The following is a 24,287-nucleotide window of genomic DNA, read 5'->3' as shown; positions in this document are numbered from 1 at the left end:
ACGCTTTTTCAAAATGAAGGAATGGTAAATTTATAGCAGATTTTCAGACTTTGAAGGGATAACTAAGATTTCTTTACTGTTTGAAAGCTCTTGACTACTAGGCCTGTCCTGGGTTCATAATAGGAGGATGAGGATCTAGGACTGGGATAAACCAAGTCATTTCTGAACAATTTTCAATTACTTGTTTTTGCCGGTAGTTTTAAAAAAAATTAAGATAAGCTGATTTATTTCTAATGATTTGATTTTTATCAAAGTGTGTTATTGAGCTAACTTAAATGTGTAACTCTGACTCATGAGTTAGTATAAAGGTTGTAAAATTCAGTGTTACTGTGTTTAAATCAAATGTGGGATTAAATTGTAGATTTTTAAACTTTTTGTTTTATGAATCAAGTAGGTATACTCTTAACGTCCTTTAACATCACTAATGGTATTATAAGAAACAAAACATTTTGCAGTTTTAGGAGAAAAATGACCATAAAGATAGCTATATTAAATAGCTATATTACAAAAGCACAAATTTTGTGGTTTCCTTTTTTTCCTTAAGTGGACCTTTTCGGCTCAAGAATTATTTAACGTCTGGAAAGAACAATTCAGATGTGGATGATAATGTAGTTCAGGAAAATTTGAGTAAGTTATGATTTATTTTCTACTGTCTTGATTTTTATAGCATTATAAATATGGAGTAAGGTGTGCTGTGTTTTTTTTTTTAATATCTATTATTTATTTATGTGGCTGAACTGGGTCTTAGTTGCAGCACGTGAACACTTAGTTGCAGTATGTGAGATCTAGTTCCCTGACCCGGGATTGAAGCTGGGCACCTTGGATTGGAAGCTGGACTCTTAGCCACTAACCACCAGGGAAGTCCCTGTGCTGTGTTTCATTTAAATTATCACCATTGACATTTTTATGGCAAAAATGTATTGACCTACCCTTAAGAGCCTTATTTTATGGTTAGAGATTTGTAAAACCTTACAACTGGGTGCGAGAGGGAGGGAGGGAAAGATAAAAAGAAAGAGTAAGATGAGTGACGGTCCTTTCTTTGAAGTAGGACATAATATAATTGGCATTTAAGGTGCCTACTCCAGTAGTTTAAAATGTCAGGCTGATAAGAGTATAAATGAAGCAAGATTCGCCATATATTGATGATTACTGAAGCTAAATGTTGAAGTTTTAAAAATGCCTCTTTATAGTTTTATAATTTTTTATGCCCCTAAAGAATGTGCTTGACATATGATATATTATACTTTTTTTTTCTTTCCTACTTCACTAATTCTTTTTCCTTTTAAATAGTTTTTTCTCCCTCTGTTTAGATTTACTTTTATTATTTTTCTCTACTAAGTGGAATGCTTTTTATATTTATTTTTCTACTTTTTATTTGGTAAAGAGTTTGCATTTTCTGGAGTATAGTTTTAGTTAAAAAAAATTTTTTTTTAATAGAGTGTTTTTACTATTGTATACTCTAAATTTCAGTGGTGATTTTTCTTTGACCGAAATGTTTTTTAAAAGAGTACATTCATCAAGAGCTTGGTCTCCATAGTCAGGAACCTGGAAGTGAGTCTAGCTTTACCAGTTAGCGATGTTGAGTAAGGTTTTTAAGTGTTCTTAGCTTCAGCTTCCTTATTTATAAAATGGTGATAGCAATTCTCATCATATGAATTGATCCAAAGATGAATATACATTCTTTGCTTAGTTTCTTTTTTAATATATTATTTTATTTGGCTTTGTCGAGCCTTAGTTGCGGCACGTTGGATCTTCAAGTCATGGGTGATCTTTTGTTGTGGAACATGATCTGTGGTTGTGACCCATGGGCTCAGTAGTTGGGGTGTGAAGGCTTGTTGCTTTGCAATATATGGTATCTTAGATCTCTGACCAGGGTTTGAACCTGTATCCCCTGCCTAGGAAGGCAGATTCTGAACCACTGGATCACCACTAAGGGTCCTCTGCTTAGATTTAATACTGGTATATGTTGAATATGCAGTGTTCACTGTTATCCTAAGAAGTTGTGTTTTGTTTTTTTTGTTGTTGTTGTTTATAGTTTCTAGTTTTGATTCACTGTTCTAGATAACTTTGGCCTGTATTATTAATTCTTTGAATATGCTTAGAACACATAACTCATGGAAGAATTTCATAATTCTTCTGTGGATGCTTAAAAAAGATATTACTACTTTTTGTGTACACGCATGTGTGCTAAGTCTTCAGTTGTGTCTGATTCTTTGTGACTTTTTGGACTGTAGCCCACCAGGCTTCTCTGTCTGTGGATTCTCCAGGCAAGAATACTGGAGTGGGTTGCCTTGCCCTCTCCCAGGGCATCTTCCCAACCCAGGGATTGAACCCGCATCTGTTATGTCTCCTGCATTGGCAGGAGGGTTCTTTACCACTAGCGCCACCTGGGAAGCCCCTTTTTGTGTACAGATGTGGATGAAAATATGTGTATACACTCATTATTAATGTAAATGAATATATATTTTAGTATACTTTGAATATTAATACTTGAAATTCTTAAATATTTATGGAATATTATGGAATACTTACTGTACATTCTTCTATGGGAAAAAGATATCAAAATTTGTGGTTTGTTGGGATACTGAGAGTAAGAAAATAAAGTACAGATTTTTGGAGTAGAAAATAGGAATTAGATTTTTAGGTAGATGGGCAGAAAAAGTCTTACTGAAGAAGTGATAATTTGAGCAGAGATATGAGAAAGGTGAGAAATCAAATGATGCAGCTGTATGGGGAAATAGCGCTCCATGCAGATAGAAGATAAGGGCAAAGGTTTTGATGTGGTAAAGACTCAATTCTGATTGAAAAACACCAAGGAGGCTGGGAAGGAGGGGGAGGAGGAAGAGAATGAAAGGAGAGAGTAGTAGGAGATGATGTCACAGAGGGAATAAGAATGAAAGATCTTATACAATGTTAAAGACTACCATAAGGATTTGGGCTTTATGCAGGAGTGTGGGAAGCCACTGGAGGATTTTGAGCAGAGGAGAGACGTGACTAACCTATAAGCAATCATTGTGGCTGCTGTAGACTATGTGTTGCTGCTGCTGCTGCTGCTAAGTCACTTCAGTCGTATCCGACTCTGTGGAACCCCATGGACTGCAGCCCACCAGGCTCCCCCGTCCCTGGGATTCTCCAGGCAAGAACACTGGCGTGGGTTGCCATTTCCTTCTCCAATGCATGAAAGTGAAAAGTAAAAGTGAAGTCGCTCAGTCATGTCCAACTCTTTGAGACCCCATGGACTGAAGCCTACCAGGCTCCTCCATCCATGGGATTTTCCAGGCAAGAGTACTGGAGTGGGGTGCCATTGTCTTCTGCGAGACTACATGTTAGGGGTGAACTAATGAATTCAAGGAGTCAGGTGTAAGGTTGGAAGTAGGAAGACCAGTTGGTGAAACTTGTAATTCCTGTGTGAGGTGGTAGCTTGGACTAGGGTGGTAGCAGTGGAAGGTGGAGAGAGCAGAAGTATGATTTTAGGTATTTTTGGTGGTAGAGTCAACATGATTTCCTGATGGATGGGATGTAGGGTGTATAAGAAAGTGAGGTGTCAAGGATAAAGAACTTTAAATTTTTGAGCCTGGACCCCTGAAAAAAAGACATCATTTCTTGATTTGGAGACCACTAGAGAAGGGGCAATGGCACCCCACTCCAGTACTCTTGCCTGGAAAATCTCATGGATGGAGGAGCCTGGTAGGCTGCAATCCATGGGGTCGTTAAGAGTCGGACACGACTGAGCGACTTCACTTTTACTTTTCACTTTCATGCACTGGAGAAGGAAATGGCAATCCACTCCAGTATTCTTGCCTAGAGAATCCCAGGGATGGGGGAGCCTGGTGGGCTGCTGTCTATGGGGTCTCACAGAGTCGGACACGACTGAAGCGACTTAGCAGCAGCAGAAAAGGGGCAGATTAGGGCAGAGAACAATTAGATCTTAAATATGGACATTCTGTGTTTTATATTACTCTTATTCTTTGTATCCTTACCACTTGTGAGGTCCATTAAGGACTGCCAGAGTCTTTCCTTTGCAATGGTCTGTATGTCTCTGGCATTTCCTGCAGTCATTGCCATGTACATTTCAGTGTACTTTGTAGTCTTTTTGTTTTTCAATATTAACATTGGGCTTCCCTGCTTTCTTTTAGTTTGTTGTTTCTTAGATTTTCATTCTTCCTTTTACTTAACTTTTTTTCTGTTAGTATTTTTTTCCTTTAATAAATGTTTAATGAATATTCTTTGTTACTTCTTTGTAAAGTTGGTAGACAGTCTCACATGTGCTAGCAGGCAAGCACTCAGAAATTTTATTTTTTTAATACAACAAACAACTAGTCAAATAGTGAGTCTTGAGTCAGTCTTTTTTCCTTTAAGCTGTTTGGCTATTGCTCTTTTCCCCTCATGATAGCTAATGCTTATGAGTAGATATTTTAAATCAGCCTTACTTCTTTTTTCATTTGTAGATAACCTGTTTGTTTCATTTTCATGCTTATTAGGCTTTGTTAGTCTTTGAAATTCTGGAATTGCCTCTGTTTTTTTTTTTCTCTTATACTTTTTTGGGAAATAATTTCAGATCTACTCAAATACCATATCCTCTTCATCCAGATTCCACAGTTGTCAACATTTTATATTTGTTTCATCTTCCTCTCTGTCACCTCTACATACATGTTTATATATGTTTATAGTCTTTCTCTGGACTGTTTGGGAGCAAGACACATACATGTTATTATGTATGAGTATGCAGACATGATATAAGACAAGAACATAATCACTCTTCAGTGATCCAAGTCAGAAAATCACCATTAATATGACACTAGTCTTCCTTCATTGAGTCCATGCAGATTTCATCAGGAGTTTAATCAGTATTCCTTTTTCTCTCTGGTCAGGATCCATTCTAGGATCATGGGTTGTTTAGATTTCATGTCCCTTTGGTTTCCTTAAGATATAGTTCTTTAGGCTTCTTTTTTCCTGACCTTGACACTTTTTAAAGAGTACAAGCTTTTCATTCTTTAGCATGACCTTCAACCTGCTGCTGCTGCTAAGTCGTTTCAGTCATGTCCGACTCTGTGCGACCCCATAGACGACAGCCCACCAGGCTCCCCCGTCCCTGGGATTCTCCAGGCAAGAACACTGGAGTGGGTTGCCATTTCCTTCTCCAATGCATGAAAGTGAAAAGTGAAAGTGAAGTCAGTCGCTCAGTCGTGTCCGACTCTTTGAGACCCCATGGACTGAAGCCTACCAGGCTCCTCCATCCATGGTATTTTCCAGGCAAGAGTACTGCAGTGGGTTGCCATTGCCTTCTCTGACCTTCAACCAGAGTCTGTTTGACACTCCTTCATGATCAGATGTGAGCCATGCATATTTGACAGAAATGCTACAGAAATGATGCTTTTGTGCATCATGTTAGGAGGTATATAGTGATGACTCCAGAGAAGGCAATGGCAACCTACTCCAGTACTCTTTTGCCTGGAAAATCCCATGGATGGAGGAGCCTGGCAGGCTGCAATCCATGGGGTCATGAAAAGTCAGACACGACTGAGCGACTTCACTTTCACTTTTCACTTTCATGCATTGGAGAAGGAAATGGCAACCCACTCCATTGTTCTTGCCTGGAGAATCCCAGGGACGGTGGAGCCTGGTGGGCTGCCATCTATGGGGTTGCATAGAGTTGGACACAACTGAAGTGACTTAGCAGCAGCAGCAGCAGTGCTGACCTATCTTCTACTGATTATTTTAATCTTCATAACCTGTTCAAGATACTGTCTTCCAGCTTTCTCCACTTAGATAGGGTTTTTCTCTTTGGTGAAAAGTGAAAGTGAAGTCGCTCAGTCGTATCCGACTCTTTGCGACCCCATGGACTGTAGCCTATCAGGTTCCTCCGTCAATGGGATTTTCCAGGCAAGAGTACTGGAGTGAGGTGCCATTGCCTTATCCAGGGGATCTTCCCGACCCAGGGATTGAACCCGGGTCTCCTGCATTGCAGGCAGACGCTTGACCATCTGAGCCACCAGGGAAGCCCTTCTCTTTGGTAATTCATAAGTATTTTGTGGAATGATATTGTGATACTATTTAATAACTTGTCCTTTTCAAACTTCTACACCAATATTCATATCTTTTGAAAAATCCCACCTGAATTCACTAATGATGGTACCAAATTACTATTCTATATTTTCCTAATTATTTCTCTATTAGTTTGCATTTTAAACATTTATTCATTTTTCATTTATTTATATTATTACAGACTATTACTAGGTTCCTATTTTATTCAGTGGTTTGTAATCTTTATCATTTGTTCTTGTACTCAACTTGTACCAGATTTGGCTAGGAGGAAGCATCCTTTCAGCTGGTCCTTGTGATCTTTTGTTATGTTTTTATTATTTTTTTTTAATGCTTTTATTTTTTAGCATACGGTGTTCCAGACTCTTTTCCCTGTCTCTACTCTGGAATCAGTTATTTCTCCAAAGGAACCTGGTAGAGGGATGACATTTAGAAACTTAGATCTGGGTACCAGGTGTGCTCATTGTTACTGGGATATTACTGCTTCTAGGCTCTCAGTGGACTGAGATAGGCAATAGATACACACACATATATGTACACTGTACATACATAAGCATCTGTATCTTTTTTGTATTTATTCAGGCAGTCTCTGGCTCTACTGCTCTTTGGCTTCATTGTGCTTCACGGATTTTGCATTTTTTGCAAATTGAGGTTTTATGGCAACTGCATATCAAACAAGTCTATTGGAACCATTTTTCCAGTGGCATTTGTTCACTTAGTGTATCTGTGTCACATTTTGATAATTCATGCGATATTTCATTATTATTATGGTGATCTGTGATCAGTGGTCTTTGTTACTATTGTAAAAAATTCTTACTTACTGAGGACTCAGGATGATGTTTAACATTTTTTTAGCAATAAGGTATTTAAAATACATTGACTTTTTTTAGATATAACACTTTACAGACTTAACAGACTACATTATAGTGTAAACATAATGTATTGGGAAACAAATATAGTGTATTGGGAAACAAATATTGGGGAAAAATAGTGTAAACATAATGTATTGGGAAACAAAAAATTCATGTGACTCGTTTTATTGCCAAATTTGTTTTATTGCAGTGGCTGGGTGGTAAAGAATCCGCATGCCAATGCAGAAGATGCAAGAGATGAGGGTCCAGTCCCTTGGTCGGGGAGATCCCCTGGAGAAGGATATGGCAACCCACTCCAGTACTCTTGCCTGGAGAATTCCATGGACAGAGGAGCCTGATGGGCTACAGTCCATGGAGTCGCAAAAAGTCGGACAGGACTGAGTCACTAAGCGTGCACTCACTGGAAGCACACTTTCAATATCTCTGAGGTGTGTCTGTATTTAAAAACCAGGCATGCACATCAGTACCTCCAATTCCAGTCCAACACATTTGACTTTTCCTTTTCCATTTTAATAAACCCTTTCTCAGAGATACTGAGAAGCCTGACTCCCATTATCTTCAGTATATTTGCTCATTTGCTTTGCTCCTTCTCTGGCCCCAACAGCTGCCTCCAAGGCAAACTGCTTTAGTAAATTTCCAAGAATTACTAGATTTCTACTTGTTCTAGTAGGAATTACATGGGAGACTGGGTTTTCTTTTTTCTTTTTGGTAATAGCTTTATTATGATAGGGCTTCCCTTGTGGCTTTATTAAGATAGGGCTCCCTTATTAAGATATACTTCACATACCATACAGTTAATCCATTTATAGTATATATAATTCAGTAATTTATAACTATCACCACAGTAGATTTGGACTCCCCTGATGGCTCAGTGGTAAAGAATCTGCCTGTGGATGTAGGAGATGCAGGAAATGCGAGTTTGATCCCTGGGTCAGGAATTTCCCCTAGAGAAGGAAATGGCAACCCATTCCAGTATTCTTGCCTGGGAAATCCCATGGACAGAGAAGCCTGATGGGCTACAGTCCATAAGGTTGTAAAGAGGTGGGCATGACAGAGCACACATGCAAAAAAAAAAAAAAAAAAGGCAAAAAACCCAGTAAATATTAGAACATTTTCATGATCCCCAAAAAGAAGCCTTCTACTCTTTAGCTGGGAATAAAATGAAAGCTTAGACCTGCTTTTCAGGAAATGTATGCTATATAAAAATTGTATTAAAAATCTCTGGTAGTTCATTGTATGTTCAGTGTTAACAGTTTCAGATTGATGCATAACTTACTGTCCAAATCTTAGTGCCTTAGTTTAACGATTTACCTCTCATAGTTCTGTGGGGTGACTTAGCTGGGCGATTCTCATTTTGGCTCTTTCATACATTTATAGTTAGATGCAAGCCACTGGGGCTGGAGTCATTTGAAAGATCAGCTGGGCTGGAAGTCCACTTATTTACTTATATATTTGGTACTCAGCTAGGGTGGCTGAAATAACTGAGGGTTGGCCAAGCATCTCTTTTCCTCCACTTGGCCTTTCCACATGATTGTTTTGGGTTTCCTCACAGCACGGCAGTCTTGGGATAGTCAGTCTTCATAATGGTGACTGTCTTTCCCCAGACTGAAGTTCCAAGTGATCCAGGTAGAACCTGAATGTCTCTTGAGGAATTAGCCTTCAAAGTCCCAGAATGTCACTTCTGCTGCATTTCATTAGTCAAGCAACTCACTGAGGCCAGTGGAGTTTCAAGGAGAAGACAATTAAACTTTGCTTGTTGATAAAGGAAAAGAATTAATGACTGCTATGTTTAGATGCTATTTGCCACACTAAAACTGAGAACCCTTGACCTAATTGTCACCCTGCCAACTAAATTCAGTACACTTGTGCTGTTTTAGAACTTTAAGAATCATAGATTGCATTATTAACTCAGCAGTTGTTCATAATCACACCCAGCATTTTTATCCACCCAGTGGTTTATTTCACTTGAAGTCCACAAGCAATTTAAAACCTGTTTGTTTTTTTTACTTGTAACCATTATCCTCTTAAGATATAATCATTGTAACAAAACCTGTACACATGTTATTCTGGTTTCATTAGGCTTTTCCTTCTCAGCAGTGGAAAGCAAAGGGAGTAATAAAATGTATTGTTGGGTTGAATTTTTTTTTTAATGTTTATTCTGAAGTTTACCTAGTATATACTTTAACTCAACATGAAATTAGGAGCCATTGCTCATGATATTTCTTTTGTAATTTACAGATGATTTAAGGGGAGAAATATCTGATTCAACACCAGAGAGCAAGATGCATCACAAATTAGGTAAGATTATTTTTCCCTAAATATTTTCATATTATTATAAAACCTCTTTTTCTAAATATAGTTTAATTTTTTCTCAAGTGGGGGAATATTATTTGGATTAATTGTCAGGTAATGTAAAACTTCATATTTCATTTCATTAATTCATGATAAATCATCACATGCCATAGTTTCTTTATTGTCCATTTATAAATCTTGTAATCCACTCACTCATTGCCCAGTAGTAGGGAGCTGATCTTACCTAATGTAAGAAGCTAGGGTAGAGAATTCTATAAAATGTAACTTCTGGGTAGATGGCATCTATGACAACTTCTCTCATTTTTTTCCAGCTCACACCTAAACAAAACAGTAACTAGGATAAGTAAGCCAGGAGTAAGGAACCCATGGAGAGGCCCACTTGGGGATTAAGATTCATGTGACCTCTCATGTTTGCAGAATTGGAGTGGCTTTTTATTTTTCTCCCTACTTAAGGCTTCTGCATTTATACTTGATGAGAACCTATAGGGATGAAGCTTTCTCTAATTGCTTCCACTAGAACCTCACATCTTGTCAGTTAGTATTTTGTGGGTCCATGTGAAGAATCCATCTGCCACTGCAGATGTCTCAAAAGATGAGGCTTCTATCTCCCGGTTGGGAAGATCCCCCGGAGTAGGAAATGTCAATCCACTCTAGTATTCTTGCCTGGAAAATGTCATGGACAGAGGAGCCTGGTGGGCTGCAGTCCATGAGGTCACAAAGAGTCAGACACAACTAAGTGCATGCATGCACACACACACACACACTTGCTTGACTTGGAGTGGAATATGCTGTGAGTCAGAGTAGGCAAAGAGAAATAAAAATGTCCCTGAGAGGGTCTGCAGCAACAAGAGAGAAAAATCAACAGTAGACAAATTCTAGTAAGCCAAAAGCTTTGTAGATAAATAACAGTTTTAACAATGTAGGAAATATGAGTATTTTCAGAAATTTATTTATATTACAGAAGGCTTTCTGGTTGGTAAAGCATAATTTTTCAGTTTAAAAAATCAGTACATCAACTGATAAATAAAGATGAATACTGTTGAGTGCTAAATTAGTAGCTGGTGTTGACATGGAGGAAATTTATCGGAACAGAAATACAAAAGAGATTGAAACCATGAGGAAAAAATAGGCAAGGGAAATAACATGGAGACAACATATAAAAAATGCAAATAATAGAATTTTCAGAAAAAAGAAAAATTAAAATACTACTTAAAACTTTCCTGGAATAAAGATAGGCTTGATCTGCAATTTGAGAGAGTTTATCAGCTGGCAGTAAAAAGTAATGAAGAATATACACCTCTAGACAGAATTGAATAAAATTCTAAATTTCAAGGATAGAGGAAAGCTTCCAGACAGAAGTTACATATAAAGGAGGAAAAAAAAAAGACTAGTATTATTCATCTGTGTAACTCTGGAAAAATAAAATAGCCTACTTTCAGAAATGTATTACAGTCCATGTTATAACTAGCCAAGATATCTTTCCTTTTGATAACTGAATCTATTTTGCACATAATGCAAGATTGTCATCCTCCATGGAAAATAGCCATGTAAGGTTATTTAACCAAGTAGCATATAAATCCAGGGAAGGCAATGGCACCCCACTCCAGTACTCTTGCCTGGAAAATCCCATGGACGGAAGAGCCTGGTGGGCTGCAGTCCGTGGCATCGCTAATAGTTGGACATGACTGAGCGCCTTCACTTTCACTTTTCACTTTCATGCATTGGAGAAGGAAATGGCAACCCACTCCAGTGTTCTTGCCTGGAGAATCCCAGGGACGGGGGAGCCTGGTGGGCTGCCGTCTATGGAGTCACACAGAGTCGGACACGACTGAAGCGACTTAGCAGCAGCAGCAGCAGCATATAAATCAGGACTGAATTCAAAGAGAGGAGAGAGGAATGATTCTCAACGTAGGGTTAAATTTAAATAACGTATACATTTTCTGCTGCCATGTACCAAATTACTACAGATTTAGTGGTTCAGACAATGTTTGTTATCCTGTGGTTTCCATGGGACAGGAGTTCAGGTACAAATTAGCTGGGTTCTTTTTTAAAGCGTTTCACAGGCTTCAGTCAAAAGTGTCAGCCTGGACCATGGTCTTATCTGAGCTCAAGCTCCTCTTTCAAGCTCATGCGGTTGTTAGGAGAATTCAGGTCCTTGGAATTGTAGGGCTGAGATACCTGTTTTCTTGGTGTCTGTGAGCCATGGGCCTCTACTCTTAATTTCTAGAGGTCACCTGCAGTTCGTTGCCACATGATCCTTTTCATAGACTCTTTTCTCAGTGTGGCAGCTTGCTTCTTCAAAGTGAGCAAGGAATAATTATTCTCTGCTTCTGCTAGATAGTGTCTTAATGTGTAGAACCATGATATAGTCACAGGAGTGACTTCCCATTGCTTTTGCCGTATTCACTTGAGTATATTATAGGTTCTACCTGTATCCTAGGGAAGGGGTGTCTCATTGCTCACACCTGAGGTTGTGTCTACTACTTAATGCTAGTATAATTGAGGATTTATAAGTACTAAGTAAGAATTTTTGCAATGATAGTTTGAAATCTGCACTATCTTAACAAAACTTGGTATAATGGGAAGGAGAGTAGGAGTGGCAGAGGAGTGATAAAAGTAGTCTAAACTACTTTGTTTTACTAAGTGAGAAAAGAAAGAAGAAGATATCTTGGTAAGGAATATAGTTTTTAATATAGTCATAGAGAAATGAGTATGATTTGAATGTCAGGAACAGGAAGGTAAATTAGACTGAAAAAGCACAGTAAAACTTTGAAATGACCAAGGTTTGGAGTATGGGGAAAGAAATGGTATTCTGACCAAACCAATGAAAAGGAGGGAAAAAAAGAATCATTGATGTAAAATAACAAGTAAATTTAAATATAAAGTAAAATGGAAGGAAGAACCATATTTGTTATACTAAATAAGCATGAATGGATTGAGTTCCTCTAGTAAGATAGAGACTAACAGATTTGGTTAAACAATACAAACTGACCTATATGTTTATCAGAGATCAGATCAGTTGCTCAGTTGTGTCCGACTCTTTGCGACCCCATGAATCGCAGCACGCCAGGCCTCCCTCCCTGTCCATCACCAACTCCCGGAGTTCACTGAGACTCACGTCCATCGAGTCGGTGATGCCATCCAGCCATCTCATCCTCTGTCGTCCCCTTCTCTTCTTGCTCCCAATCCCTCCCAGCATCAGAGTCTTTTCCAATGAGTCAACTCTTCGCGTGAGGTGGCCAAAGTACTGGAGTTTCAGCTTCAGCATCATTCCTTCCAAAGAAATCCCAGGGCTGATCTCCTTCAGAATGGACTGGTTGGATCTCCTTGCAGTCCAAGGGCCTCTCAAGAGTCTTCTCCAACACCACAGTTCAAAAGCATCAATTCTTTGGCACTCAGCCTTCTTCACAGTCCAACACTCACATCCATACATGACCACAGGAAAACCATAGCCTTGACTAGACGAACCTTTGTTGGCAAAGTAATGTCTCTGCTTTTGAATATGCTATCTAAGTTGGTCATAACTTTCCTTCTAAGGAGTAAGCATCTTTTAATTTCACGGCTGCAGTCACCATCTGCAGTGATTTTGGAGCCCCCAAAAATAAAGTCTGACACTGTTTCCACTGTTTCCCCATCTATTTCCCATGAAGTGATGGGACCAGATTCCATGATCTTCGTTTTCTGAATGTTGAGCTTTAAGCCAACATTTTCACTCTCCACTTTCACTTTCATCAAGAGGCTTTTGAGTTCCTCTTCACTTTCTGCCATAAGGGTGGTGTCATCTGCATATCTGAGGTTATTGATATTTCTCCCAGCAATCTTGATTCCGGCTTTTGTTTCTTCCAGTCCAGCGTTTCTCATGATGTACTCTGCATAGAAGTTAAATAAACAGGGTGACAATATACAGCCTTGACATACTCCTTTTCCTATTTGGAACCAGTCTGTTGTTCCATGTCCAGTTCTAACTGTTGCTTCCTGACCTGCATACAGATTTCTCAAGAGGCAGGTCAGGTGGTCTGGTATTCCCATCTCTTTCAGAATTTTCCACAGTTTATTGTGATGCACACAGTCAAAGGCTTTGGCATAGTCAATAAAGCAGAAATAGCACTTAAAACAGGTTTTTAAATAAAAGATTATCAAAGAATTAAGTAGAGTAATATAAACAGAAGGTAGTAGTGATGCATTTTTAATATGAGGTGAAGTGAAATTTAAAGTTAAAAATGTGAACAGAATAAAGGACTTGTAAAAATAGGCAATTTATGAAAAAGATAGAAAAATCATAAACTCCTATGTACCAAACAGCCTAGCAACTAAAATGTATTAAAAAAAAAAAAAAAAACTTGAGGAAAAGCAAGGAGATTTTAAGCAATACAGTTAGGGATTTTGATAAACCACTTTCAGAATTGGAGAAATCCAGCAAACCAGAAATAAGGTAGAACATAGAAAGTTTATTATATAGCCAGAAAACTTAGCATATAGAACTTTGCATTGGTCAGAGAAAATGAGTAGATAAGTGTGTATACACACAAACACACACATATATGACTACCCCTGATTAACACATTTCCTATTGGGAACATTTAGATGGTTTTCAGTTTGACTTCCGTTTTCGGTTCCTATTATAAACAGTACTACTATGAATGTTTTTGTACCTAGATCTTTGCCTATTTTTATGAATATTTTGCAAATTCATTTTCTAAAAATGAAATTTGCCACCTCAGAGTATTATAATTATAGATATTGTCAGATTGTCTTCAGTTTATATTCCTATCAGGAATATATGAGAATTTCAGTGTACCTATAACATATTAACCATGAATGTTACCAAATTTTTAAATCTTTCCAATCTAGTAGTTAATTTTTTCATTGACATTTCTTTATTAGCCCAAATATGTCTTAAAATTTGTTTCTCTAGTGTTTTGTCTAGAAGCATTCCTGTTCTAGAAAGTAATATCAGTCTTTTCACTGCAGAGTTTCATCCAGCTCAACATATGTGTATATTTTTGTCTGATGTCTTTTACAGTATTGCCCTCCAATACACCAAATGTTCGCAGAACTATGAGAACACGATCAAAACCTTTGGAATACTGGCGAGGGGAACGAATAGATTATCAGTCAAGGCCATCAGGTAAAATTTACATTTTAACAGTTCAAAATAAAAAATAATAATGATAATTGCTATAATTTATTTAGATATGTGTTGTGCCAAGAAAGTGAAACCCGCTCAGTCGTGTCTGACTCTTTGTGACCCCATGGACTGTAGCCCACCAGGGGATCTTCTTGACCTGAGGATCAAACCCAGGTCTCCCACATTGCAGGCAGAACCACCAGGGAAGCCAAGTACTGTCTTACATATTTATAACATTACTTTATTTAATCATCATTCTCCAACAGTGTGACAAGAATAGGTTCAAGTCCAGGTTTCTCTGATTACTGTAGAGATGCTGATTTTTTTTTTCTCTTTGCTAGCAATTTGAAGTGATTGTGTAGTTTTATAGAGTGTCCCCAGGTGGCTTTCCTAGTGGCTCAGACGGTAAAGAATTTACCTGCCATGCAGGAGACTTCAGGTTTGAACCCTGGGTTGGGAAGATCCCCTTGAGAAGGAAATGGCAACCCACTCCAGTATTCTTGCCTAGAGAATTCAGTGGACAGAGGAGCCTGGTGGGCTACAGTCCGTGGGGTCACAAAGAGTTGGACATGACTTTGTGACTAACACTTAACCCAGGTGGCCCAGTGGTAAAGAATCTGCCTGCCAAAGCAGGAAACCCAAGAGATGCAGCAGGTTCAATCTCTGATTCAAGAAGATCTCTTGGAGAAGGAAATGGCAACCCACTCCAGTATTCTTGCCTGGAAAATTCCATGGACAGAGGAGCCTAGCGAGCCACAGTCCATGGGTTAGCTGAGAGTCAGATACAACTGAGCATGGAGCACATTATTTTTATACATTCAGTAAGATTTCTAATTGCATAAAATGAAACCTTAGATCAGAACATGAGAAAATTTTAACTGGCAAAGATTAAATATTCCCCATTATTATTCTCATTCTATTTTCTTGTCATATTTCTCTACAAAAATTATAGAGGATAGGAAAGAAAATAGTGTTATATTAAAGTTACTTCCTTTTTTTAAATCAGTATTTCTGAGTCAAAGGACTAAACTGACATGTGGATTACTATAAATAGTTCATTGCTAATCTTTGTGTCCTTCATTTTTTATACCTCCACTGATGACTATTTATTTCAAGCAATAGAGATCATTCAGTTATGTTTCATCACTGTGTCTAGATTTAGGATAGTGGTGATGGTTCAGTTGCTAAGTTGTGTCTGACTCTTGTTACCCCATGACTGTAGCCCACTAGGATCCTCTCAGGCAAGATTACTAGAGTGGGTTGCCATTTCCTTCTGCAGGGGATCTTCCTGACCCAGGAATTGAACCCAGGTCTCCTGCATTGCCGGTAGATTTTTTACTGACTGAGCCACTAGATTTAGGATAGTAGAGAGACTTAAATGAAATTAGTTGCTATTTGTGTTACTTGAATTAGCTGTAGAGTAGTAATAATACTGTATTCTTTGCTTTGAAAAGAAATGTGCTGTATTAATGTAATGAATTTTGTTTCAAGATTTTCACTTTGCTAGGTATGATAATTTACCTTTTGGGGGTTAAATTTCAGGAGGATTTGTGATTGGTGGAATACTGTCCCCAGACACAGTATCATCTAAAAGGAAAGCAAAAGGAAACTTGGGAAGAATCATTACAACAGCTAATAGGAAAAGAATCTGTCTTGAAAATGATGAAAGAAGTATGAACTTTTTCCTTATTTTAAATAACAGTGTTTTGAAAAATAGCTCTGTGCAGATTTTGAAATATACCTCTAAAGGCTTCAGAATATAATAGTACTTAAGGGTAAATTCTCTTTTTAATGTCTACTTTTCTTTAGATTTTGAAAGTAAACTTATTTTATTCTTTTTAAAAAATCATTAATATCATAGTGTAAAACATTTCCACACGGGTAAACTGCACTGTCAAATGAAACTTACCTCTTCAGTGCATCAAAGTGGTCATTGATAAACAGGAAGAAATATGCCTCTTCCGTTTTCCTTTTCAACTTGTCCTTAGCTCTATTTCATGCTAGATTTTTTTTTAATGGAAAAGAGTTTTAAATAAATAGTATTTCAGTGGTATTTCTCTTGCAGAGAATAAATTCACGGTAAATCTGAATATACCTCTGGGAGATCCTCTGGAGCCAACAAGGGTAAAGGACCCACAAACACGAGAGACTGTTCTTATGGGTAAGCTCTGAGGGTTGATTCTGAGAATGCTTAATTTAACATCTAGTAAGGACAAACTGTTTGCTTAAAGGCTGGCTTTTCTACTTTTCCTTTCTCTCCCTAGATCTTTAAGAGCCAAAGTCCAATAGCAAGTCTGATTCAAATAAATAGCCTGTATGAGGACTACTGTGGGGGAATTGACGGTAGACAACCTCCAGGGACATATAGTACCATGCATTTGTCCTCTATGATACAAGTGCTACCATCAGGAATGTTGCCTTCTCCAGTAGGATCCAGGCCTTCTTTGATCAGGAGGACACTTGGCGGACAAGGGCTGTTGAGGGGGAAAGTGAAAGTCGCTCAGTTGTGTCCAACTCTCTTCAACTCCATGGACTATCCATGGAATTCTCCAGACCAGAATACTGGAGTGGGTAGCCTTTCCCTTCTCCAGGGGATCTTCCCAACCCAGGGATCGAACCCAGGTCTCCTGCATTGGAGGCGAATTCTTTACCAGCTGAGCCACAAGGGAAGCCAAAGAATACTGGAGTGGGTAGCCTATTCCTTCTCCAGCGGATCTTCCTAAGTCAGGAATTGAACTGGGGTCTCCTGCATTGCAGGCAGATTCTTTACCAACTGAATTATCAGGAAGCCTGTTCAGGGGGTATTGTAGCAAATTAACTGGCAGACTCCTGGATACACTCGTACTATGAGATCAGGTAGGGATTGTGGCTGGGTTTAGACGGTCTTTGGTGCTGTGTAGCAAGGACATCAGTCAGTCAAACAAATATCATGTTTAAGGCTGGCATAGGGTCCTATAAGCCTCCTCCTGCACTTTACAGGTATTAAAAATTTAGTTTCTAGGATACCATTGGAAGTCCCAGGAGATGGGCTATAGTGTGGTGGGTTTAAGTAGTGGACACTCAGCTATTTCCAACCAGGCAGTATTTACATACAGGAATATTTAAGTGTTTTAATAACTGTCATGACTGTACTAGTGAGTACTGAGGACTAGTTTTTGATTTAGCCTAAATCAAAAGATAAATATGTCAAAGCAGAGAGACAGTGTTTACACTTAAAATTTTGACTGTGGAATAGGCTCCATTGATATCTTTAGTAGCAGAGATACTTCTATATTAAGTTGTTCATTTGGCTATAGAGGAAAAATTACAGAGAATATTTTTTTTAGCAAAGTGTCTTAACTGAAAACATTGCCGTACTGTATTAGTAAAAGAGTTATGTTTTCAAGAATTCATCGCTTTTTGTTTCCTGAGCATATGTATTATCTATATCCTGTCGACTGTGGGAGTACAGTCAGAAGCTGATGATAAAAAATGTATTAATTACAGATCTGGAAAAGTTTGTAAGTAAAAGGGAAATTTAAAAAATGATATAGCCATCTGTATGTCTTCTTTGGAGAAATGTCTATTTAGTTCTTTGGCCCATTTTTTGATTGGGTCATTTATTTTTCTGGAGTTGAGCTGTAGGAGTTGCTTGTATATTTTTGAGATTAGTTGTTTGTCAGTTGCTTCATTTGCTATTATTTTCTCCCATTCTGAAGGCTGTCTTTTTACCTTGCTAATAGTTTCCTTTGATGTGCAGAAGCTTTTAAGGTTAATTAGGTCCCATTTGTTTATTTTTGCTTTTATTTCCAATATTCTGGGAGGTGGGTCATAGAGGATCCTGCTGTGATATATGTCAGAGAGTGTTTGCCTATGTTCTCCTCTAGGAGTTTTATAGTTTCTGGTCTTACGTTTAGATCTTTAATCCATTTTGAGTTTATTTTTGTGTATGGTGTTAGAAAGTGTTCTAGTTTCATTCTTTTACAAGTGGTTGACCAGATTTCCCAGCACCACTTGTTAAAGAGATTGTCTTTAATCCATTGTATATTCTTGCCTCCTTTGTCAAAGATAAGTTGTCCATATGTGCATGGATTTATCTCTGGGCTTTCTATTTTGTTCCATTGATCTATATTTCTGTCTTTGTGCCAGTACCATAGTGTCTTGATAACTGTGGCTTTGTAGTAGAGCCTGAAGTCAGGTAGGTTGATTCCTCCAGTTCCATTCTGACATACAGATGGCTAACAAACACATGAAAAGATGCTCAACATCACTCATTATCAGAGAAATGCAAATCAAAACCACTATGAGGTACCATTTCACACCAGTCAGAATGGCTGCAATCCAAAAGTCTACAAATAATAAATGCTGGAGAGGGTGTGGAGAAAAGGGATCCCTCTTACACTGTTGGTGGAAATGCAAACTAGTACAGCCACTATGGAGAACAGTGTGGAGATTCCTTAAAAAACTGGAAATAGAACTGCCTTATGATCCAGCAATCCCACTGCTGGGCATACACACTGAGGAAACCAGAAGGGAAAGAGACACGTGTACCCCAATGTTCATCGCAGCACTGTTTATAATAGCCAGGACATGGAAGCAACCTAGATGCCCATCAGCAGATGAATGGATAAGAAAGCTATTGTACATATGCACAATGGAGTATTACTCAGCCATTAAAAAGAATACATTTGAATCAGTTCTAATGAGGTGGATGAAACTGGAGCCTATTATACAGAGTGAAGTAAGCCAGAAGGAAAAACACCAATATAGTACACTAACGCATATATATGGAATTTAGAAAGATGGTAACAATAACCCTGTATATGAGACAGCAAAAGAGACACTGATGTATAGAACAGTCTTATGGACTCTGTGGGAGAGGGAGAGGGTGGGAAGATTTGGGAGAATGGCATTGAAACATGTAAAATATCATGTAAGAAACGAGTGGCCAGTCCAGGTTCGATGCACGATACTGGATGCTTGGGGCTAGTGCACTGGGACGACCCAGAGGGATGGTATGGGGAGGGAGGAGGGAGGAGGGTTCAGGATGGGGAACACATGTATACCTGTGGCGGATTCATTTTGATATTTGGCAAAACTAATAAAATTATGTAAAGTTTAAAAATAAAATTAAAAAAAAATCACAAAAAAATAAAAAATGATATAGTAATTTGGGAGCTACAGTTTGAACTGGTTATTTAGAGCCTCTACCTGATAAATAAAAAATATTGTTACTTAATCAGTCACAAAGGTATTTATTGGCATGATGATGATGATACATTTGTAGTGTGGCTATGTTATATTGGGCTTCCCATGTGGCTCAGCTGGTAAAGAATCTGCCATGCAATGCGGAAGACCTGAGTTAGAGTTTCCCTAGTGGCTCAGATGGTTAAGCGTCTGCCTACAATGCAGGAGACCCAGGTTCAATCCCTGGGTCCGGAAGATCTCCTGGAGAAGGAAATGGCAACCCACTCCAGTATTCTTGCCTGGAAAATCCCATGGATGGAGGAACCTGGTAGACTACAGTCCATGGGGTCACAAAGAGTCGGACACAACTGAGCGACTTCATACACACACACGCGCACATGTTATATTGAACTTTTTAAGGATAAGGAATCTTTTCTTGTCTCTTAGCTGATTTTGTTTTTCATCTGAGTTATTATAGGGGAAATGATAATATTGCCATTGTTAATAATAAATAATAAAATATTATTAACAAAGCTTACTGAATGCTTACTTTGTACTAGTGTTTTAAATACTTTATACACATTAATTCATTTGATATTCCCAACTCTAACATAGATAAACTATTTTTATCACATTTTATAGAAAAGGAAATAGAGGATAAGCAGCTTGGCTAAGGTCATTCAGCTTGGAAGACAAAGATACAATGTGACCTTTCTAGGTCCAGAGTCAGTGCTCTTAATCACATCTATCTTTCTAGGACAGGTTTATGTTTTTATTTATGAATGTGTATAAGAGACACAGGTTTGATCCCTGGTTTGAGAAGATCCCCTGGAGAAGGGAATGGCAACTCACTCCAGTATAATTGCCTGGAGAATCCTGTGGACAGAAGAGCCTGGCGGGCTACTACAGTTCACAGGGTCGCAAAAAGTTGGTTGACTGAAGCGACTTAGCATGCACGCACATGTGTGTATATGCTATATCAATGAACAATGTCATTGCTATTACTTTATACTTATATTAATTTTTTCCCTTTAGATCTTATAAGGCCACGAGATACATACCAATTTTGTGTTGAACATGATGAGTTGAAAGTATATAAAACATTGGATACACCATTTTTTTCTAGTGGAAAATTGGTATTAGGACCACTTCAAGAAAAGGGAAAGCAGCATGTAGGCCTAGATACATTGGTGAGTATATTTCTCCATATATTGATATATATGTTTTGATCTTGGCACAACTCTAAGTTATTGGACTTGATGAAGCATTCTGTTACTATAGTACATAGGTAATTTTTAATTTTTTTTCAGATGTTTAAAGTCAGTCAACCGAAGGGTGTTCTGTGTATAGCAGTGTAGTCTTGAGATTTAGAAGTTTAGGGAATGGCCTTAAAAGTATCTTCAAAATTAGATTTGCAAACAAGTCATTAGAATTTTAGAGCTAGAGAAGATTATTGAGATTAAGTCTAAATCTCATTTCTTTAATCATGAAGTTTAGAAATAAAGAATTTAAAAGACTTCAAAATCATGTCACTGATTATAACAGCAGATTGATGACTGGGAACTATTCTATTACTTGGGGCTTCCCTGGTAGCTCAGCTAGTAAAGAATCTGCCTGCAATGCAGCAGACCCCTGTTGGCTTCCTGGGTTGGGAAGATCCACTAGAGAAGGGATAGGCTAACCACTCCAGTATTCTTGGACTTGCCTGGTGGCTCAGACAGTAGAGAATCTGCCTGCAGTGTGGAGACTTGGGTTCTATCCCTGGGTTAGGAAGATCCCCTGGAGAAAGGAATGGCTACCCACTCCAGTATTCTGGCCTGGAGAATTCCATGGACAGAGGAGCCTGGCAGGAAGCTGCAAAGAGTGGACGTGACTGAGTGACTTTCACTTTCATTGTATTACGTCCCTGGTGGCTCAGTGGTAAAGAATTGCTTGCAGTGCAGGAGACTGCCTGCAGTGCGAGAGACACAAATTTGATCCCTGGGTCAGGAAGATCCCCTGGAGAAGGAAATGGCAACCTGCTCCAGTATTCTTGGCTGGGAAATCCCATGGACAAAGGAGCCTAGTGGGCTATAGTCCATCAGGTCATGAGAGTTGGGCACAACTTAGCCACTAAACCACCACCACCACCACATAGTATGTAGAATCCAGATCTAAAGTATTTAAAGGTTTTCTTTAATCCAGTCTTAAAATGTTATAGATCTCCAGGTCATATTAAAAGAGTAAAAATGACATATTAAACTAACTGAAGTAATAGATAATCCCTGTGTAATCATTAAGAAACAGTTAATAATGAAAATAAGCATTATGAAATGTCATCATTAAACTAATAGTATTAATACTATTAATAGTATTAATAAGATATAATGTTTTTATTCCTTTAGAAGGAAGGAATATTGAATATCTAGTAAATATTTGAAAATGTTTAACCTGTCTAACATTCAAAGGAATCCATATTAAAAATAAGGCATACTTTATAATTACTGAGTTAGTAGAAATTATTGATTTATAATTTGTAGACTTTTAACTATAACCTGTAAATAATTTGTAGACTTTCACTTATGAATGTCATTTCAGAATTTTTTCCTAGGAAAATAAAAGCTAGGGAACCTGAACATAGGTAGTTACTTATTTTAACATTGAGAGTAATTTTTGAAACTGGAAACCACTGAAATGTGCTATGGGAAGAAAATGCTTATATTTATCTTTTGACTTGCTGCCAAGTCGATGCAGTCATGTCCGACTCTGTTTGACCCCATGGACTGCAGCCTACCAGGCTTCTCTGTCCATGGGATTCTCCAGGCAAGAACACTGGAGTGGGTTGCCATTTCCTTCTCCAATATTTTGACTTAGTAATGAAATAAACCATTATATATAATAATCTGGAGGAGGAAATGGCAACCCACTCCAGTATTCTTGCCAGGAGAGTCCCCTGGACAGAGGAGCCTGGCGAGCTACAGTCCATGGGGTCTCAAAGAGTCAAACACGACTGAGGCAGCTTAGCATACACACATATAATAATCAGTTATATAACACTTATGTATTCCAGGTATTATACAAAGCATTTTGAAGAATAGCTGTATTGGAAGAATTTTCTGTCTGCAGTTTGATTAAATGTTTATTCTTAAATGTTAATCCTTAAATGTTTTAGACAGAAAATCCTTTTTGTTTTTTTCTGCTAAAATAAAAAATGAAAATGACAGAAATTTGAAGGAACTATAGAAAAATAACATGTTAGTAAGTGATTATAGTTTATTTTTATTTCTTCTAAATATTGCCTTTAACGTTTTATAATGAAAATCAGAGTTAAGTTTTTTAATAACAGTGGAGTATTTTTACATTTTTGAAAGAATGAAGCACACTTTTAAATACATGCTTTTGAGAAGCAAAAGGGCAAGATGGAGAACCACATAAGGGAGAAAGTAGCCTTGGTAGATTTATTAAAATCAAACCACAGAGAAATTAACAAATTAACTGTGGGAGTTTGTTGTGGAGCTTTCCTAGAAGACAAGAGGATATTAAGAAGTGGAAAATATTAAAGTTAGATGGTATGGAAGAACAGATATAAACAGAATCGAGAAAAAACCCAAATGAGCAAAAGGGAGAAATATTTGAAAAAGTAGGCAATAATTGTTCCAGAACTAAAAAACAAAAAGGTGACACAACATGCTTAAAGGAACCAGAGTTCCTCAAGAAATGTCTGATCCCAGGCCTGGGACTAAGCTTGGAGTATTTTATCATACCCGATAGCAAACTATCAAAAACCATTAGGATTGGGTCATAAGGTTTCAGAATCCAGCTTGAAGATGCTTTCTCTGGACAAAGATGTGAAAACTTGAGTATCAATAAGAATAATTTCATTGGATTGATAGATATCAATTATATTTAAATCCATGAATTTGTAAGACTACTACAAAAAGAAAAACTTATTTCATTGCTGTTGGCAAATACTATGACACCAACTCACTTTGACAACAAATATGGCAAATAAAGGGAAATAATTAAACGTTTATTTTGCTGTTCTCGTATAAACTGTATTACTAGGTAACCAAATAATAGAGGAAGGGAAGTTTACCCTTGTAGAAATATTCCAGTTAATAAAAGAAGGAATGTTAGGATGGAATATTACCATTTTACAACACCCAATAAACTGTTGGATCTAGCATCATCATACACTAACATCTAAAAAGAACACAGCCAAACATTATGTGCCTCCTATGGAAGAATACAACACTGCGTATAAAGTAGTCCTGTCTTCCCCACCTCCTTTAAAAAACAAAACCTCCACATAATATCATCTGAAGTTAAGTCCTTGGTTCTAACAACCAGTTTATAGGAAGTAAAGAATAGCAGACTTTACAAATGACACCCTGGGTTTACCCAGCAAAATCCAGCTGTGTAAAGATTTTTAAAACAAATTTTGCTGGTTGATTTACTTACTAAATAAGATGTAAGGAATAAAAAAGACAACCAAGTGGAATGTACAGAGATCAGGGTTCTCAACATTTTGTTATCCTGTGCCTTGTAAGATGTTTATAAGCATCTCAGGCCTCTTGGCATTAGATTCCAATAGTACTCTAGTTGTGAAAATTAAAAATGTCCACAGACGGTGCCAGTTGTCCCCTGAGGGGCAAAATCACCCCCAAATTGAGAACCATGCCATAGACTGAGTGTTTTAAAAGATAGATCAAGCACTGACCATAGATCAAGCACTGACTCTTAGTTGGATCCCAGTTGAAACAAACCCTTTCTTTTTTAACAAATGA

At 37.8% G+C, this 24,287-nt stretch overlaps 1 protein-coding gene across 3 annotated transcripts in view; it reads left to right on the top strand.

The window, feature by feature from the left end:
• The window catches only part of CENPC (centromere protein C), a 94,085-nt gene that overhangs the window by 65,358 nt on the left and 4,440 nt on the right, over window positions 1-24,287 (top strand). For 2 of the 3 annotated variants that reach the window (NM_001045881.2, XM_005208030.5), the window contains 6 exon segments: window positions 545-627; window positions 9,153-9,212; window positions 14,251-14,355; window positions 15,898-16,026; window positions 16,421-16,516; window positions 20,557-20,711. In NM_001045881.2, coding sequence (NP_001039346.2) covers window positions 545-627; window positions 9,153-9,212; window positions 14,251-14,355; window positions 15,898-16,026; window positions 16,421-16,516; window positions 20,557-20,711 — 628 coding nt within the window. 3 annotated transcript variants of the gene reach the window in all.

This window comes from Bos taurus, chromosome 6 (genome assembly GCF_002263795.3).
Source record: "Bos taurus isolate L1 Dominette 01449 registration number 42190680 breed Hereford chromosome 6, ARS-UCD2.0, whole genome shotgun sequence".
Classification (NCBI taxonomy): Eukaryota; Metazoa; Chordata; class Mammalia; order Artiodactyla; family Bovidae; genus Bos; species Bos taurus.
This window is presented reverse-complemented; position numbering and strand designations above follow the sequence as displayed.